At 37.4% G+C, this 20359-nt stretch overlaps 1 protein-coding gene and 1 long non-coding RNA gene across 17 annotated transcripts in view; one reads left to right on the top strand and one right to left on the bottom strand.

Annotated features, from left to right (window-relative positions):
• LOC109491556 overlaps window positions 1-8324 on the top strand; it is a 93698-nt gene extending 85374 nt beyond the window's left edge. Inside the window, exons 2-4 of one of the 4 annotated variants that reach the window (XR_006584646.1) lie at window positions 90-2998; window positions 5055-5169; window positions 7858-8324. This is a non-coding gene — a long non-coding RNA (uncharacterized LOC109491556). Of the gene's footprint in view, window positions 1-89; window positions 4032-5054 lie in introns of those variants that run through there. The other 3 variants (XR_006584645.1, XR_002144986.3, XR_006584644.1) reach the window with 3 other exon arrangements.
• RBMS3 (RNA binding motif single stranded interacting protein 3) overlaps window positions 1-20359 on the bottom strand; it is a 1326374-nt gene that overhangs the window by 63752 nt on the left and 1242263 nt on the right. For 10 of the 13 annotated variants that reach the window (XM_023260643.2, XM_023260644.2, XM_023260642.2 and 7 more), the window contains 2 exons: window positions 9229-9339; window positions 1754-1801 (listed from right to left, as the gene is read on the bottom strand). In XM_023260643.2, coding sequence (XP_023116411.2) covers window positions 1754-1801; window positions 9229-9339 — 159 coding nt within the window. The remainder of the gene's footprint in view (window positions 1-1753; window positions 1802-9228; window positions 9340-20359) is intronic. The other 3 variants (XM_045036413.1, XM_023260641.2, XM_023260640.2) reach the window with 1 other exon arrangement.

Raw genomic sequence — 20359 nt, 5'->3', positions numbered from 1 at the left:
GCTCTACAGCTGAAATGTCATCATTTTTTTTATTCTAATATCATATTTGGCTTTGCTAACTGTTCTGTTATTGTTTTTCTGTTCCTTAGGCACACACAAAATTGCTAGATGAAGTTTCTCCAAGCACTACTTTGATCAAGTTATTTCTCTGCTGAAGAACTTTCAGTGGTACTTGTCTATGGAGTTACGTGGGAGCTCCAAGCAGCCGGGTGTCCTGCCTCAATTGATCTGTGTAAGAGCCTGACCGATGGCTGATACCTAGGAAGCACTCTTGATGTTTCCTTTTTGTTGTTGTTGTTCATTTAGTTCTTGAAAGTGAAATCAGGAAACTTAATTGAAGGAAGTTCCAATTTGTGTCTTTCACCAAGATGAATATTAGAGAATTATCAAGAGTGGAAGCCACATGTTAAATAAAGTAAAGACTCTATGCATTGAACAAAGTATCTTCTCAGGGGTCCCATATCCTAAATGAAATAGGCACATTAAGATATGACAGGTAATACACTTTGGGAAAGATAAGTGATATTTAATGACAATTTGTAGAGATCTTCAAGAGAAGCAAAGTGACTTTACAGCTGAAAGCTAACTCGTTGTTTCTCCATTGGATTTCTAAGATGAGTATTCAGCCATGAGCATAATTAAACAAGTACACAAGACATGAGAAATGGATTACCCTTCAGATGCTGGGTCAGGCAAACCAGGTGGTCAAGAACACAGTGTTCTCTGCTTGAAAACCACTGTTCGGTTGCCAGACTTCACTGCCCTTTGGGCTCTTTCGTTCTATTTCTGGCCTTCGTCTCTTGCTCTGTCACACCAATGCCCTTCTTGGTTTAGATTTTATGTCCTCATCATCTAACACATCAAAGGATCAAAGAGTTCAAATCTCCTTAGGCTGCCAGTATTTTATTTAGTTAAAAAAAATAAACAAAAATGAAAAATTATGCCCATTTTCCTCTTTGCAAGAAACCAAAATTCAAAATTAAGGTGAAAGCACAGAGGAGGAATCTGTACAGTTCAAAACAAAAAACCAACCTCTTCATATACATATACCCTCTTACAAACCACACCGCTGAATTTTATGAAACAATTTAAATATTGCTAATTAAAATCCTCAAGATGCTAATGCATTCTCAAATCAACCTCTGCCACTTTGTTGTACGGATGCAACATTGGCAGATTCTCTTTCGATATCCAAAATACCATTTTTGGAACAAACTTGAATTTTTGATTCATTCAACAAACAATTATATTAAGCACCTACTATGTGTCAGACACTATGCTGGGTGCCGAGCAAGCAAAATGGAATGACTTTCTGATTTCAGCAGAATTCTGGTCTCTAAAGCAGTGCTTCTCAAACTATTTTTTATTAAGCCGTGCCCTCTTTTGATAAACATGAATATCCTTTCCCCACTTCCCAGAAATTGTGACAAACCCTTCTAACAGTGAGAATCACTGATACACAGAACATAGACTCTATTTTCTGTGTATTCTTCACAGACCAAATATCTTTGAGCTTTTACTTTTTATTTTAAAAACAGCATACTTATTTTCCATATACAAAACTGGATTGGAATAGTAAAGGTACTTTTTTCTGAACCACATAAACTACCCCACTCTCAATCCCAGAGCTAAAATTTAAATTCCCTGTACCCAGCCCTATTGAGAATCACTGCTTTAAAGAGTTTTGGAGAAAACCAGGCAACCTCCATCTCTCCCCTCCAATCAAATCTTAAAGGAATTAGAATTTTCCTACCTGACACAACAGCTGGTGGAGTATCATAATCCTGTCTTGGGACTGAATCTTTGAATGAAAAGAGCATGAGAGAGAATGCAATGAAGTACAAAAGAAAATAAAATAGAATCTTAGCTCTAAAACGTGGAAGTGCCCACTGTATGTCATATGATTGCCTAAGCCCCCTGCCTTGAAACACTCAACTAGGGACTATGATCCCTAGTTTATAGTTGATACAATGGTCCCCAGTACTGTCACATGGTACCTGTTGTTAGGCCCCGTTGTGACCTGCCAGAGCAGTACATGCTATCCTAGAACGCTGTCAGCTTCCTCAGTCTGTCATCATTTGGGCCCCTCCCTTGGGAAATCAATGTGGCATTTTTACCCTCTCTGGTTGACACAAATGTTCTACAAAGGAGCCCATCTGAAAGGGGCCCAGAGCACAATGTGAAACGAAGTTCAGGAGAACAAAAGAACTGAAATTTTAAAAGAGATAAATGAAAAATTTGTAGACTCCCACACTCTATGGAGACTGATGCACTTTGAGACTAGGGTTTTGTTAGTAATCACTCAGCTCTGGCTCTGATACCAGTGGCTGTTGGACAAGGCCAAGGAGCTTCGTGTGCTGGAATCGTGAGAGCAGAGATAAATAGAAAAGAATCCATTCAACAGATGATTGCCATCTTTTTTCCAAAGTGTTATAGCATTGGAAGTGGCAAATAGTAGGGAAAGGTTAACTTAAACTACATCGCATCCATGTCAGACTTGCAGGTTATATGAAGCCAAATACATCTGTGTTTTGAAGATGAAACTTTGGCTTAACACAATTCTTTAAACCAAGGATCTTAAAAAAGGTAAGTGGGACATGGCTTATGGCCCAAGGCCCCCTTCTAAAAATGGCCCCAACTCCCCTTAGAGAGGTAAACTGTGTAAAAGGGATCAGGTAGTGCTCATATTCAAATAAACTTCTAAAACATGATTAAATAAAATATATGCTCTTGTGTGACCCTTATTCTATTCACATAACCAGTACTCATTGCATTTTTAAAAACTAAAACCTCAAACTTTATTTTCCTATCTTTCTCCATTTTATCTCCTTGCCACAAAAGGATGATGATAATCCCCCTTTCAAAAGCAAATGGCATGTGAGAAGATACAATAAAACTTGGACATTGCAAGGCACTTTGGACCAGCAAAATCCAACATGGATCAAAGATTCAAATGCAAATAAACCTTGGGCATGAGTTACTTTGTGTCTCAAAACAGGTATGTGAATGTGAGTTGATCATAATAATCTCCAAATCTGGAATAAGCAGAATCATATCGAAAGGGCCTTCAAATATTTTATTCATAGTGGTAGTATTTCCTAATACCTTTAAAAAAAACTGTAATCACACATTATTACTACGAACTAAAAAAAGTTGATTTAAAGACCATGTCACTAGTCATTTCCCAAGAATATATTTTTAACATTTAAAAATAAATCATAAAAGTAAATCATGCTCATTGTTGAATACTTGGAGAATGTAGAAAAGTAAAATGATTAAAATAGAAATGATCTCTAATCCCATTATCCAGAAATAGCCACACTTATTTTGTATTTCTTACAGCCTTATTTCATAAATATTTTGTTCATAGTTGATACTCCACATGTGAAAATTTACATCCTGCTCTTGGACTTAAGATTATAAATAATCCTTTTCCCATCTTAAACTCCTATAACTTCATGCTGCCTCACATTCTGGTTCATGGATGGATTATGATTTATTTAATCATTCTACTTCTTAGACATTATAAAGAACACTGGGCCAGATATTTCTTAGGTCTAAAGGCTTTTGTGTTATTTTAGAGCATTTCCATAGAATACCTTCTCAAAACGGTAACTGTGTGGTGAGTTGGCAGAGCTGTTTTGAGGTGTCTTGTCTTGACTGTCCACTTTGCTGTTCAACAGACACTTTTACAAATTTAGATTTCTATCATCACACCATCAGTGATTGAGAATGTTCATTTCCTCACACCTTCATCAGCAATATGTTTTATCTTGGTAACATCATTTAACGGGTTATGTGTATGGGTCCATTTGAATATTTGATTAACTCACTGTGTCTTTAATTACTATTTTTTTCATATGCTTTTTGGCATCCTGTTTCTTCCTTCATTACCCTATGCATGTTATTTGGCATTTTATCTATTGGGGCTTTTGTATTCTGTTGCTAATGTATTTGAATTCAGAATCCATTTTTTATAAATAGTAAAAGCTTAATATTTGCAAATAAACTTTCACAGTATTTGACCTTCACTGAATGCGTATTTATTGTTTCTAAGACTACCATTAGAGTGCATCTATCATATGCTAAGACTAAAACAAATTTTTAAAACCACTTGCTTTTATCTGTATTTTCTTTCTTGTATCTGACCATTTTTTAATTAATCGATACTTTCCCGGCAAGTATACTCACTACCACTTATGAATTTATAATACTATTTCCTAATTCTGAGCCCACCTAATAGCGTGTGTTGCTTTTTATCACTGTCAGCCTTAATACTCCTGTTCATAGCTAGTACTTAAAGAAAGACAATCTCTAAGCAAAATTAATAATTCAGGATTTTCACCTGAGACCATTAGAATTTGACAGCAGTAAGAATGAAATGGTGTGACTGAAAAATGTAGAGAACTATGGTGAATAATGGGCTACAATTAGAAGATTATCTCTGTGAGTGGCTATGGTGACACCATGGGAAACCAGTGACCTCACAAATCACCAGTGGTTTGGAGAGCACAAACACAACTGCAGATAAGGAGCCTGCAGAACAAAAACTTTTTATTTCTCTGAATAGATTCTGGTGACATTGGAAGCCACTGGTGACCACCAACTGAACAAATGAAAAGGAGATAAGAAACTTGTAAAACAAGATTGTCATGCAATTTGGAGGTTCTCATAACACAGCAAAATCCCCAGTGGTTTCTGCGAAAGCTCACAATAGACTGATAAGAAGTTATGGATAACAGTGCTTTGGTTCTATAGAGGGAATCCTGTGACAAAAAATAAACAAAAGCAGAAAAGCTAGAGAATTCTTCAAGGTCATCAGAGCCTTGGATAAAAGTTACACTGCTTGCATACAATTCGTTTCTTTAAAGGCCTGCAGATTCTGTCTAGCTTAAAAATGGGTAGAGAGCCATTTGAGGTGGCAAATGGTAGAGATAAGTTAAATAAACTACATGGTATCCATTTTAAAATTGGGGGTGATGGGGGAGTCAAATATATCGAATTTTATGAAGGTAAAAAAAGAGGCTTTGGCTTAATATACTTCTTTACCTCAGGGATCTCAGAAAAGTGGAACATGACCTATGGCCCAAGGCTCCCACAACTGCTCACACCTCGTTTTGCAGAGTTTCAGTGAGCTCAGAACATCTGAAAGACTCTGAAAAGTTACAGGTAGGACAGAAACATTGGTCAGATAATCTTAGATTGCTTGTGGCAACATGGTAGAAAATGGATTGGAGCAAACTAGGGAGGTAGAGACTCCACAAATGTGGGGGAGCGGATGTATTTGACGAACGTCTATGGGACAGAATTGGTGGATCTTTAAAAGTTGTAAATGGTGGTGAGGGAAAAGGAAAGAACCTAGACTGAGTCCCGAGTGCAGCGTTTGACTGCCTGGGTCATGGGATTAGCTTGAGAAGGAATAAGGAGCAGAAACCCATAAAAGGAAGAGGGTCAGTGGAAAGGAAGTTCAGGGAAACTCATGAAATTAGTTTGGGTTGTACCGACTTTGAGATGTCAGAAGGAGATTTACATGGAGATATTTAGCAAGTTGTTGGTTAAATGATTTTAAAAGTCTAAGATGAGGTTAGCATTGAGGATTCAGATTTAGGGATTTTCAGCATAGAAGGCAGAGTTCAAAACCAAGAAAGTGGATGAGCTTGCTTAAGGAAATCATGTTTGAATGAGAAGTTAAAAATGAAACCCTGGCTCAGCATCTTGTGAAAGAAAAGAAGAAGCAATGGCCAGAGACATCAGAGAGAATGAGGAAAACAGTGGGCAGAAGTCACAAACTAAGAGGACTTAGGACGAACTGGTCTGATATTCAAATATAGGGAGATTTTCTGTTAAAATGCAAATACTTAGCTTAATCTTAAAAAACTGGAAGGTGAGGCCACCTTTGGTCCTTATGTCCATGTAGCAATAACTGTCTAGAGTTGAGCAGGGGCTGCCCTTTTAGACAAGGCATCTGTGTCTCAGGCTGCCAAGGTACCCCCTCTCCCTACGACTGACTCCTCTAATACTCAGGCAGAGATGATGTTATCATTGCATGAAAATATCTCTAATTTAAAATATACTCTCCAATATAATGTGAATTTATATTGCATGACTATGGCTGTGACAAGAATAAGTATAGACCAAATTTGATTGTATATTTCTAGGGTTTCTTGCTTGAACTTAGTCAACTTTATTCATTCATGTGACCTAGTTGGTTTCTCTGGACTTCTGGGTTTACAACCCTGAAAGAATTAGAAGCTAAGGAATAGAAACTCGAAAGAACTAAGTGGTGCCAAATGAAATAGAGCAGGCCAGAGAGTTGTTCTATGGCCTTGGTGGTGTTCTACCCCCTTCTGGTGACTTGGACTAAATTCCCACGTTATGAAGCCACCAGAGATAGTGGGGTAAAGGCAGCTCATTTGATAAGCATCTAGTGGGTATCACACTGTATTAGGTATATTACATATATCATCCCACTTAATGCTCACAACACCACTGCGATGTAAATACTATTTTCCCCCTTGAAAAAGAGGAAATAAAAGTTCAGAGGTTAAGAAACCTAACATGCATAGCTAATAAGGGGCAGAGCCAGGCTTTGAACTCAAGTTTACCTCCAATGCCCACTGTTCTTTCCGTGACACCAGCCTACCTTCCGAGCAGTAGATAAAACAATTGAAAAGATGCAGTAAGGTGGAGAAATTTGACTAAAAGAACCAATTAAAAAAAAAAAGAATCAATTTCAATTGCATAATATCCACTACAAATGCCAATCAAAAATTCAGATGAAAGGAATCTACGACAGCATATCCAAGTATAAGACTGATAGTTTGAGAAAAGAGTATAACAGTATTCTGGACACTAAACATCAACAGAATAGTAATGTTTTCTTTCTGCTTTTCCAGAGCCTTATGGAATTTTAACCCTTGACAAAATATGTTTACACAAAGTTTATGATGTACCTAAGCATGATTTAGTATAAACGTGAAGGGGGAAAAGAACAAAATAAAAAACAAAACTAGAAGAAATGTAGTGTTCAAAATAAGCCACTGCTTAAAACTTCTGCTCTCGAAGAAAGGGAGGGAGTATATATTATTATTAAGTAATTTGGCTATTACTAGCTGGGCAAAAATTATGATCTCATATGAATGTGTTCTTGTTGAAAATGCTCAAATGCGAATCATACTTAATATATGTTATTGAATCAGCAACTATTGTAATTCTGAATCTATTCTACATATTTTAGCTTATTTTTCAATTCTCTAAAGGATTCAGTCATATTCTCAATTAACATAGCTCTTATATTTTTTTTCTAGTTGGCAAATTTGAACTTCAGCAACTCAGCTGGTTTTGCTTTTAATTCAAATGAGTAGGGTTTATACAGTGTTTGTGTACTTTGTGTTATAATTCACTCTTTTACCAGACCCTAGACTGTTGTTCAATATAGTAAGAGTGCATTACTTCACTTGTTCAGAATTTATGCTTTCAAGGAGAGGAAGGCTGATATGAAGGGAAGTCAACAGGGCGGACATGATAAACTTCAGTTTCTCCCAATAAACTTGGAAATTGCTTTGTTAGTAAATAAGCCAAGTGAGTACAAATAACACTTACACCTTACTAAAAAATATCTCCCTGATGAAAATTAGCTGTACGACAATGTAGAGTTAAATGTAGTCTCAGACATGACATTTGAAAGCCTAGGTCAGAGACCTGAGAAATTATTTGATCCAACGACTGCCTTCAGACAGGTAAGGTATCATCAACTGCTTTTTAGAAGTTCAGCAGCTGAAGTCTTCAAGATAGGTACTTTGTTTACGCTAATAAAACTGAATGTCTTTATTGAAACAATGTGACTCTTTCCTTTAGGTATATGGACTTTCTTCCTATTTAGAGCAAATTTTTGTGGGCTCAGTGGACATGTCAGAAACTTCTTACATTCCAAAAAGCCTATGAGTCAACACATCTTTGTGACAAGGAAGCCATTGCTTTAAGGTACCATTTCCCAAATATGGCCAGTGTACATAGATATTTGGAGATGAGGCCAGCAAAACTGAGAAGAGTCACAGAAGTGGTGACTAGAAGACATGGGCTTAAAGCCACTGAGGCACATAGTCAAAGAGCCCCCGTATATCACTATGCTCAGTACTTTAGCCAGATGGAGAGGGAATTGAGACTGGAAGAGATTATTTCCCCAAAGACACAGTGAAAGGACAGTGCTCAATCAAGGTTTGAATTCAGTACTCCCAAATCCTGGTCCAGTGCTCTTTCTATAATAATTACGCTGCCTCAATGACAAAAAAAAAAAAAAAAAAAAGATTAAAAAAATTTCTACATCTTTAAAAAATGAAAAAATTATCTGCACTAACGTTTGTAAAAAATAAACCAATAGTGTCACATGAGAGATTGACTTTGATGTTTTCCATTATTATCTAAAACAATATTTAACCAAATTGTAGTATTCCAGGTCGTATTAGACATTTTCCCTCTTCGCCATTCGGGGAGTTGCCTTTGAACAGATTTTTAAAAATCAAATAAAATTTTGTTTATTATTTCAAGTGCCTGGTTGATATAAATCAAGGCTGTAATAGCATTTTTTTATATACTTTAGTTCCCTAAGGAAAATAATGGGTAGTCAAAAATATCCCAACCTATTAAAAAAGATCAAGAACATTAGAATCCCTTCCTTTTGTTCAACATCATGTATGTCCACATATTCAAAACAAAGATTAAAAGAACAGGGTTGTGTCAGGTTCTCAATTACTTTTCACTGATTTAAACACTGAAAGTAAATTAACAAGCTCTATGTATTAGTCATAGTCAAGGTTGGCCCCTGACTTATGAATGACCGGGGAATGATACATTAGCTGAAGTGGTAAGCATCTGGGAAAAGAAAACCAGGCTCAAGTGTATTATGTTACAAGTTCTAGATTTGCAGGTGCATTACACAGAGACACCTTTCCACAGACAGACATTATGCCTGGTACACTGTGTCATATGAATAAGAAGTAACTCAAATTTCAATGCGACACAGTGGAAACTTCAGCCTTGTCAACATGAATAAATGTGTCCCTACGCTGAATACGCATGCACCAGGCAGCTTACTCATAATGGAACCTGAAATGTGTGTTAGTCAACGGCACGGAGCCAGTGTTACCGATAATGCCAGTAACAACAGACAGCATTGCGTCTTATTGAAGAAGTCCAAGAAAACAAAACCAAACCAACTCTTCCACTCACCGTTCCTGTTGTGCCCAATGAAAGATGATTCATCTGTTGTGTCAGGGGGCCCATCATGTTTGCTGCCTGCATTGACATAGGATGGTCCATTGTCGGCGTAATCACAGCACCCTACAAGCACACACAATGTCCGTCTGAAAACAGGTTCCACAAGGAAGGAAACTTAAAAAAAAAAAAGGAACACAGCGAACTGTCTCAACATCAAATGCGCTTGCTTTTTAATGAAAAGGCTAAGCTCAAGCATGTATGATTTTTACATCCACCCGTGCCAGTTTGTGCTTGTCTAAATAGACAGCACTACTGACCTCCTTTTCCTCACATCTATACGTGTCTAAAATATTTATCATTTGCAATTCTAACACTGAATATAGAATGTTACAAGATACCATATGTATCTTCTTTCATTGTTCTAAATACAAACTTCTCTAACTGAAAAATATTAATACTATGGAGATTATCTAGTTTCTCTTGATACTGAGTAAGAGTAACTTTTGGCTGATGCCTTTATCCATGATTTATATGGTTAATTATTGATCACCTCTATCCAATCTACCATCAGGAGAATAATGCTGGCTCAGATGAGTCTCTTGACTGGATCTCTTTGAAAGACAGATTAAAATCTAACATAAATGATATAACAATTAGACCGACTATTTTCCATGTTTTTTCCTCCTAATCTTTGACCTACTTTCTATCTGTGCTTTTGAAACAAGACAGAATACTGAACTCTGTTAAATGCTGGTCAAACGCAAGGCTGCTAAAATATTAGTGGAAAAAACAGGTCAAGCTTTTCATAAGGTGTTAGGAAAGGCCTACTTCTGGAATATGCTTTTTGATTTATTATAACTGTTGGGAATGCAAAAAGTAACAGACATGTTTAAAAACTTCTGTTCGTATACAAAGTTGCACGTAGATAGTAGAGCAAAGGGCAAGCCCTTTCCTTTCTTCATCCTACTTACTCTACCTTAATTGACTAGCCTGGAGAACAAAACAATATATTTTTTTTAATTGAAAAGCTAGGGCTGGATAGAATCTTTGGGATTTCAAAGCTGTATTTTAAAGATGGTAATACACACAGAAGCTCATGGTATGGCAACTCATTTAAATACCTAGTGGTAATAAAATGATTATGTATCTGAATGCTATTTTTTTTCTGTAAACATTTTTCTCACTATGTGACGTTTTCCCCCCATATAAGTGAACATTTTGAAGAACTAAAACGAGGACAGATTCATGTAGATGGCAGGATCTCAGTTCCCAAATTACCCACAAGCAAATGTTTCTTAGAACGTTTCCTCAGGATGATCAATTCCTCATGGTATTTATTATCCAAATCTAATTTCCTGACTGTATCTGTTAAAAGATCAGGTTCTCACTCATCCTTCCTTTAGGGGCTCCCCTTCGTTAATATGGAGGGAGGACAGAAATTGAGCCAAATAGTTGGAAACGCTTGATTTTCAGAGCCAACATCATTTACAAGGACATGTGCACACGAGCTAGCATCAATCAGAAAAAATATATGTTATTTTATAGGTCTGTAGCTTATAAATACGCATCCTGTTCATTTTTGTTGTTTTGTTTTGGTGCATCCATGAACTGTCATTCATCGCTACGCTTCTTGAATTACGAGACATAATAAGATAAGCTTTTACTTAATTTTTCTTTTTCTTCCTGCTGCCTGAATTTCTTTAAACAAAACCACCTTACTTTTTCCTTAGAAAACAACAACAACAACAAAAATTCTGGCCCTTATTTCCGGTATTTGTTGTGCTAGACCAGCAGTAAACACTTTAAGAAGAACTTGCTCCTTCTTAAATCACTTAGGGATAAACTATAGAAAAACCTCAGAGCAAAGACAAAGTCCTAGAGCATTGTTTTTCAAACAAGAAGTGGCATTTTTCACAACATTCTAATCCTTAGCAGGTGCAAGACTTCAATACTGTTCCCGAACTTGAAACTTAGACTACCTTCTTAGAATTTTGCCCCTAGAAGTTCCAGCAGCTAAACTGCCACCATCCCAGAAACCTCTCAATTGTCATCAGCTTGCTGTAGCTACCTAAATGATTGTTCATCATAAATCAGAGATAAAGAACAAATTGTGTTTGGCGGAAAAACTTCCTTCTCTGTGCCCTAGAGGCGACCTCATTCTCCAGTGGGGCAAGAGGTAGACTTTAGTCTTCGTTTGGGAGGCAGTATGAAAATGAGATATGTGAGCATACGACAGAGGAATCAAAATCCACGCATGAAAAGAATAGAAGGACTGAACTGCCTGCATTTGGAATTAATTTAGGAAGGATTGTCTGGACTCCTCAGAATCCTTTCTCATCAAGTGTTTGGGGACTCATTTGATTACAGATGACACAGAGTGAGTGTTGCCTCTGTGGACAAACCAGAAACTGACAATCAAAGGGAAGAGTAAGAAGAGATTTCTCATAATTTGGAATTGTAAATAGCAGCAGTAGGCATAAAGTGGAAAACAATTAAGGGAAACATTCCTTTCCTATCCAGGCCATTTATTGCAAATAAATGAACAATAAAATAAGGATTCTTGGGGAAGGACATGTATGAACATGCATTCTTGTTCATATTCAGTAAACATGTTCAATGAAGAAAAGATTCCTGCAAATTATTAAGAACCTAGATTCCTTAATAGTTTCAAGGGATGAAAGAAATTTACAATCAGTGGGTAAATCAGAAGTAGGAGACAGGAACCCCTTGGAGAGACTTTACTGGGGACAGACAACTTAGAGGGTTTGAAGTACAGGTTATCTATAATCAAGACAGGTGTCTGTCAGCCACTTTGCTCATCAGAGATTACAGAATCTCCTCTGTGTTGTGCAGGGCATTAAACAAAAGAAAACAAAACAAAACAAGGAAGAGAGAAAGAAAAAAGAACAAAAAACCCTTACGTTTCTTAAGGCAAAGCTAGTGCCCCCAACCGTAACTGTGCCTCATTGAATATACTGTCACATCCATTCTTATCCAATGCATTTAAGCCATAGATTGAAGAGGGTTTTGTGACAGATGTTGCCAACACATTAAGAGTAATTTCATTTACTCCAAATGTATAGAATGTGCTATCTGACAGAGTTCACTTGGCAAATGGCAAAGCAAGAGGAAACAGATTTTTCATTTTAGCATCTCCGGATGTCTGGGTTTGTTCAATGTTTAAGCTGCAGAGAAAAATACTGTAACGTGCTATAATTCCACTAAAAAGCACAATGACCAAACAGCTGATGGGAATGTCTGGTCTATTGTAGCCAGTGTCTCTGCAAAAACAAAGCTGTTCACACTCAAGAGATGTGGGGCGGATCTGGTCGCCCTAGTTCTGAAATAAACAATTTCAGCAGTAATTCGGACAAAGTTCCCAAAGATCATTGATGTAGAGTAAACGTATCTGAACTGAGGCCAGAAAAGCATCTGTGTTGTGAACCTTCCGCCAATAGTTTAAGGAAATGTTAAGTCTTGGAGAGTTCATGAGTATTTGAATTTCTCAACTGAATTACAGGATCGGTGTGAAATCAGGGGAAACATGTGCAAGCTCTCCCCCCTCAAGAGCACACACAGTGGGCTATATTCAGGGCAGGACACGGAGGGCAAGGAGAAGAGTCACCTCTATGAATACACCTGTGAGTGTTAGTGTTGTAGACCAGTGCCACGTCAAGGGTGATCCGTGGCCTGGCAGCACGAGCAGACCGAGAATTGGAATTAGAATCTCTGAGCTTTCGGGTCTTGAAATCTGTGTTTCCACAAGCTTTCCAGTGGCTTCTGGTGTCCCCTGAAGTTTGAGAAGTGTGCTCTTGCCTATAAACTGCTACCGTATAGGCCGATGTCATAGATACAATGTCTTAGGTATAGACACGTGGTTTTATTTTATTTATACTGTTACCCGATTATTTGCTTGATACCAATGTTGCCATAGGGCATGATTATAGCCATAATAACATTATATCTTACTTAAAAATGCAAAAAGGTCAAGCCCGAATTTTTGATGAGCTGCAATGGGGCCACTGTCTGAATAATTCAAGTCTAATCCTGATGACCTGGCACGTCTCCATTTGACCAGTGTGGCTTACGCTGTAGCATATTTGAGAATTTACCCTATTTGCAACCTTAGTAAGCCTTGAGTTCGAAGTCATAATAATGTAAAAGGTAAGAAAACTATTCAAATCATGTAAGTGACAAAAAAGAAAAGGAAAGAAAAGAAATACCACTCTCTTTTTTTCTCTTTCTCATGTCTAGAAGCCTTAGGTCGAACTGTTGGTGGTCCATTGCACACTCTTTTCCTATAGTGACTTATGCAAAACCCTAAGGCTTTTTAATAGTAATCCTTCAACATGACTTTAAAAACCATGGTTTAAGGTCACTTATCTTCTTTCTCATCTGTATGTTTTCTGCTTCTCTGTCAGTTTCCAATATTTCTAGAATAAATATGCAGTCAATTCTATGTCCACCAACCCTATTTTAGCACATGTAAAATGGAGTGCGGAGAATAATACGAGCCCACAAGGAAACTGGTTAGCAACAATAATTTCATAATATAAATAGCATGAAAGTATATCATTTAACTTGGGGGAAAAGCTACCCAACTGCAGTGTCCTGCAATGTTGGTGTGCAACAGTCCTTTATTTATTTATTTATTTATTTTTTTAGTGTTTATTCATTTTTGAGAGAGACAGAGACAGAACACGAGTGGGGGAGGGGCAGAAAGAGAGGGAGACACAGAATCTGAAACAGGCTCTAGGCTCCTAGCTGTCAGCACAGAGCCCGACGCGGGGCTTGAACTCACAAAAGGTGAGACCATGACCTGAGCCGAAGTCGGATACTCAACTGAATCAGCCACTCAGGCACCCCAACATTCCTTATAGTATATGTACAGATGTTTAATATTTTCATCTGTTTATGTTGTCATGTTTTTCTTGTTATTGTTTCTTTTTATTATTTTCTTTCTTTCTTTCTTTCTTTCTTTCTTTCTTTCTTTCTTTCGGCAGGTGCTTGGCATGGTTTAAGAAAGGCTGCTGCATAAAGAAAACAAAAAGGGAGCAGGAAAGGCCTCCATCTTTAGAACACTCATTAATCCTCAACTATCTTGATAAATTTCAACTGGCTTGGAGGGAGCAGTCTGACTTTTCAAACAATTATGTCTGAACCCCAAAAAGCTGTGGTGAAGCTGGTAGACAGGACTTCAACCGTGAAAGCATTTGCAAATGACCTCTGACAAATGTTGGAGGTATGGAAAAATGGCCAATAACCATGGTTAAACCAAAAGCCATGCTGCCCCAGGACCCCATTTTAGCACTGAAGCGCTTCCTTTTTGTTATTATTCTCTTTTAATATTTTCCATCTAAGAGGGCAAGGGTCATGTTTATACACCTTTTATAATCCTTATAAATAAGAATTGCAAGCTCTAGGTACTGAAAACAGTTTTCATGTATTAATATTATATATCAGCACCACTCATTGTTCAGTTGAATTAAAAATAGCTAACATTTACTGATTTTTTTTATTTAGATTGGTCATACTAAAGGGCCTACATCACATCTGCCTGTTCACCACTATCTTATTGCTGTCCACAGTTTGAAGCATATGATGCCTGCTTCAGAAACAGTGGTTGGAAGAATGATATAAGAGCAGAACTCTAAATCAAAGCATACTTAAAACACTACCTTGAGATTTCTAATCAAAATGGAGCAATCCAAAGATTTGGAGAAAACCTGTTCTCACAAGGGGCAGTTCAGTTTTAAAATGATGGTCTGCCTCACCGATATGTGCGTTTGTTAATATCATCAACCACCATTTCCTTAAAGAAGAGATCTGAAATTAACTTGTAAAAGGTTCTACCAATGTCACCATAGCATATTAATAGGAATTTTTAAAATAAAAAGTACCTGTGTATGTGAATATACCAGTGGTTCTCAACAGAGGGAAATTTTACATTGTCTGGAAGGGACATTTGGCAATGTTGGGAGATATTTTTGGTTGTCACCTTGGGGGAGGGTAGTATTGATACCTAGTGGGTAGAGAGGCCACTGAAGTCACATCCTACAACACACAGGACAGCTCTCCACAGCAAAGGATTAGCCATCTGGAAACATCTTTAGTGTTGAGATTTAGAAACCTTGGTATAAATGTGTATGTATGTATGTACGTGAATGCTTTTATACACACACACACACACACACACACACACACACACACACACACACACACCCCATGCATACAAAATGAGGAAGTTGTGAAACTGCAGTAATTAGAAAAAGAGTATTAATCCACTTTCTGCTTTCTACCGCTAACAGCAAACTTTACATTTTATGCTGAGATTTTATCTATGATATAAACCAATTTCTTAAAGATCAGACATCTAAATCGATTGCCCAAATCCTATAATTCACCAATGAAAGGAGGCAAGACTATTATGTGACTTTCAATGGCTATATGAGTATTTTTGAGTTCAAATTTATGCTACTATTTATTTTGGAAATATGGCTAACAAGAGCTGAGTTTCTCTTTCCTAAGTTAGACTCAATTCAATTGGCATAATAGTTGGACTGCTTCCTAGAGATGTGTAGCTGTGGGCTAGAGGTATCATATTTGGAAGTAGGGCATTTTACATTGCTCTGTAGTCAATTTAAAAGAGTTGTGTACATAGGTTTTGTAATGAGAGAATATCTATTAACTGTAAAAATGGATTTTTTTCTACTCTTAAATATTCTTAATTTCATGTTGCTTTTTGATTCAGTTACCATTAATTGGAAGTGTTTTTTTTAAATATGTAGTATTAAAAGACACCAAAAACCAAATTAGTTTTTTACAATTGAGTCCCCTTTAAAAGAATCCTAATTATATACCATGCCTATTCAACTGTGAATAATGGTTTCAATTATTGGTTAAGTACCTATTTATACAATAGTGTCATTCTGAATGAGAATATAAATATGTCACATTGAAGTATTTCTTACCAAAGCAGGTATATAGATAATTAGAATTCTCAACAATGCTTTACTGAATTCTTTAGAGTTTTATGCTTAAACTAAAGAAATTTGTTCAGCAGTGACTTTTGATGTTTTCAACAAGCTTCTTTAGAATTCTAATAGAGCAAGATGGCTTTTAAATATGCTACATTATTGAGAGAAAGTTGAAAATTTGAAGACTTTGGGCCCTGATGTCAAGTGGTTTTGTTGACTGTGAAATAGAACAATTAGTTCCTTCATCATTAAAGATTTACACCTGGCTAAAATTATAAAAGGAATTTCATAATGCAGGTGGGCTATCATATTCTTTTCCTTTCAGATGTCTTACTTAAAGAGATCATAGTCGCTGAGCCAATGTAAACGTTAAGTGTGCATAGAAGGATCCTGGGGTCTCTTAAGTGAGTTTCTTATGATTTCAGCAGCAATGGGTGAATTGGCATTCATCAACCTTCTATTCCAATCACGTAATCAGTGCGTGGCTCTCAGCTAGGGGGCATCTACCACATAAAAACATGTGTGCCATACAAATCCATGATCACAGAGATGTGGTATAGACATGACAAAACCACACTATCTTTGTGGAAAAACTAATGGTACAATCTAAACCATTCGTCTTCACTATGAAGGGCTCCTGTGGTTATATGCCTTCCTCACACAGACATACAGGTCCAAAATTAGTTTCAAGAGACTTGAGGGGGGAAAATGGGGTGCCTGGGTGGCTCAGTTGGTTGAGCATCTGACTCTTGATTTTGGCTCAGGTCATGATTCCAGGGTCATGAGATTGAGTCCCAAGTTGGACTCTGCACTTGAGCACAGAGCCTGCTTGGGATTCTCTCTCTCTCCCTCTGCCCCCTCCCCTGCTTGCTCTCTCTCTCTCTCAAATAAAAAATACATAAAATAAAGAGATGTGAGAAGAAAAAATTAAAGACCACAAAGATATCATATTTACCAATAATATTATTAATTATAATATATTTCACCATTTTTACTACTTTTTAAGATACAAAGAAACCCCCCCATCTTCTTACCAAATATATTACATAGTAGAAAATTACATTAGACATATGGAGGACAGCTCTTAACCATTTTCTTATGTCAACAATGGTAACAACAACAACAAAAATGCATATCCCTTGAAGATGAGCAGAACTGATTTTTTTGTTGTTGTTGTTGGTTGGTGTTCCACGGGTGATATGGGGAAAATCATGTCAAACCGCCTTTTCTACTAAAGTACAGCCTAGCTCACATTTTTATACCTGAGTTAGCATCTTGAAAAATACTATTTCACAGTAGGAATGTCACATGTGGAGGACACTGGTACTGTTAAGCCAATGGCGATTATAAGTTAACGTGTAACAGAAGGGAAGGAGGAAATAGGGCAATTCGGTGATGGAAACAAAATGTTTTCCATTCCTCTTTTCCTATACAGAAGCCATTTAGACTGAACGGACAATAGGGTCACCCATGCGAACGTGCCCCCCACTCTGTTTCCACATTATCTGAGCCCAAACGAAGGCTCATCTAGGTAGGTCCAGGACATCCTTTTTGCCATAGTACATCCACTCTGTAAAGATCACACGGCTTCCAATTTACATTTCCTGTCTAGTTCCCCAAGACTATCCACATGAAGCCTCTCCCCTCCCCACACTGAACTACTCCTCTTCCTCTGACCCATCTTGCTTGCTCACCCTTGGTGTCTTTGCCCGAAGTCCTGGGCACTAACAGCAGCTTTGCATGCGTACTCTAAGATTCTTACCAAATGCTACATTCTAGGGAACATCTCTTGCGTCTGACCCAGGTTGTTGGCCATTTGTTCCTCTCTTCTTTCACAACTTTTGGCACATGCCTTGACCATGATCATACTTTATTTCTCCTCTGGATTCTTTTAACTGTGCCATTCATGATGTTTTCTGTATTTTCTAATGGTTCCAAAGCCTAGCACAGTGGAGATCATGAAACAGGTTGTAATGGTGCCGAATGACTAAATGAGCGAATGGCACTTATTTATTAGCCAAGGCTCCCACGTCTTTGAAGGGATGCAAAACAGTAACAGCTACTCCATGCTCAAATTGGACAAGAGGATTCCCAAAACAGAAGCACCGTCTTGATTGGAAACTTGATGGTCCTTAAAACTCCACCCATCCACGCTTTCCTTTAAAATGTCTCTGTCTGACCACTGCCACATTGATGTTCTTGTCATTGAGTATGAGAATTACCAGGTTCTAAAAGCCACACACTACCCAGGGAAATTTAATGTTGGAGTTCACCACTTGATTTCCATCCTTTGGAAGAATTCTATGTACCTGATTCAATGCTACAAAGTTTCTTTTATATATCACAGCCAAGGCACACAGCCACCAATGCAGTGTAAGCTCTTTTATTAGGGCTTTCCTGTGCCACAAACTGTTTTAAGAGTCATATATCTGCCCAAGATTCTTGTCAGACCTTGTGATGGGATAAGAGAAGAAATGCTTTATTCACTTGTACACCAATCACTTTGTATACCTCCACGTAGATTTTCAAATGCAGAGAGTTTAAGATGCCCGTCAGAAGCAGTATTCCAGGCCAGCCTTCTTCCAAATGATAAAGCAAATAGGGTTCCCAGCAGATGTCTGAATATTTATGGGCAGGATCTTTTGTCCTGGTAAAATGTTTATCTCGCTTTAACTAGCACTCAGGACCGGGAGCTGTCATAAAGCTTCTCATTAAAATCTTCTCCTTACTGACAAACAGGCCAAAAAAAAAAAACAAACAAAAAAAAAAAAACAAAAACCAGTAAAAAAAAAAAAAGCTGGTTGCAAATCATTGTCAAGGTCTTGTAGGATCCTATTGGTAAGTGGGCCTGGGAAATCATTTCTCAAACCACAGGAGTGATCAAGAGGAAAAGTTGCCTGTTATCTTACTTATGGCCATTGTTTATAGTGCAAATTGCCTAAAAATGTCACAAGGCACTTTGATTTTTGTCATTACTAGGAGAATAGCGATTCCTCGTCCTGCAATTTGCTACCAAATGTACTTTATGTTGTGGTCCCTCAGAGGACATTTCTGGGCTATTTGCTTTCTCCTTTAAGACATTTTTAGGAATTTGCCTGGTTAGAGCTGGCAACGCAACCGGACCTAAGGATAGGAGTATAAAGTCATGACCCTATTAAAAACCTAATTTACTCCCTTTAAAGTACACTTGCTATTAGAACTATTGTCACTGACATGTCTCCAAGGTGGTATATATCCTGTGATGGAATGTTTTGTAATATAATTCTGAGATAAAATATGACCTAGTGGAATGGCCATATCCTAAGGTAAAATTTACATATTAGCATCCAACCAAGATACATTCTCTGGTCTGCAAGATGTTAGTTAAAAACGTAAAGTTGTCCAGTAGATGAGATGAAAAACAGCTTTGTGTTTCTATTCTTGTGTCCTATTTCTTGTGGACTTTGTGCCAGAAACTTAGTTACGTCCTTTATTCCACTTAGATTTTATGGCCACTTCTCCTAAACAGTAATGCTATGTTAGTAATTTTGGATTTTTCTGTTGAATGACTTCTGCTAATTAACAGCACCTGCAAAATACTGGTCTTAAATTCTCTAGTACGTTCTTCCTCAAAGCATAGTCTGCGATCAGGTAGGATCATCTGGGAGTTTAATGCGGACTCTCAGGTCTGGCCCCACCCCCACTGAATCAGAATCTGAATTTCCATAAGATCCTTACGTGAGTCATATCCATGGTAAACTTTTGAGAAGCTTTGCTCTATTTTTTTTTTAATTTCTGTGAGAGATTTATATTTCTGGAGAGATTTTTGGTTTGTTTCTTAATCAGTTTGTTAAATCCTTTTTCAGTGCACATGTGAGGGTCAAGTAGCTTCAAATAATGTTGGCAACATTAATACGCCTCCTTGTTATAACCACAGAACAGCCGGTAACATTTAGTTTCAGTCCCTCAATAGTCTCCACACGGCTTCTCCTTTTCTCCATAAAATCTCCCATACAAAAAAAAATTTCCTTTCATTTCCTATGACATGTTTTCAAGGCAACCATCACATTGAAATCTCTATTCTTTCCAAATAATATCTTCTGCTTCACCAATGAGTTTGGAATAATGGCTATTACAGTCAAGTGTTAAATGAGATGCTATAGGCCTTGTAAAGTATAAAGAGTCAA

The sequence above is a fragment of the Felis catus genome, chromosome C2, assembly GCF_018350175.1.
Source record: "Felis catus isolate Fca126 chromosome C2, F.catus_Fca126_mat1.0, whole genome shotgun sequence".
Taxonomy (NCBI): Eukaryota; Metazoa; Chordata; class Mammalia; order Carnivora; family Felidae; genus Felis; species Felis catus.
This window is presented reverse-complemented; position numbering and strand designations above follow the sequence as displayed.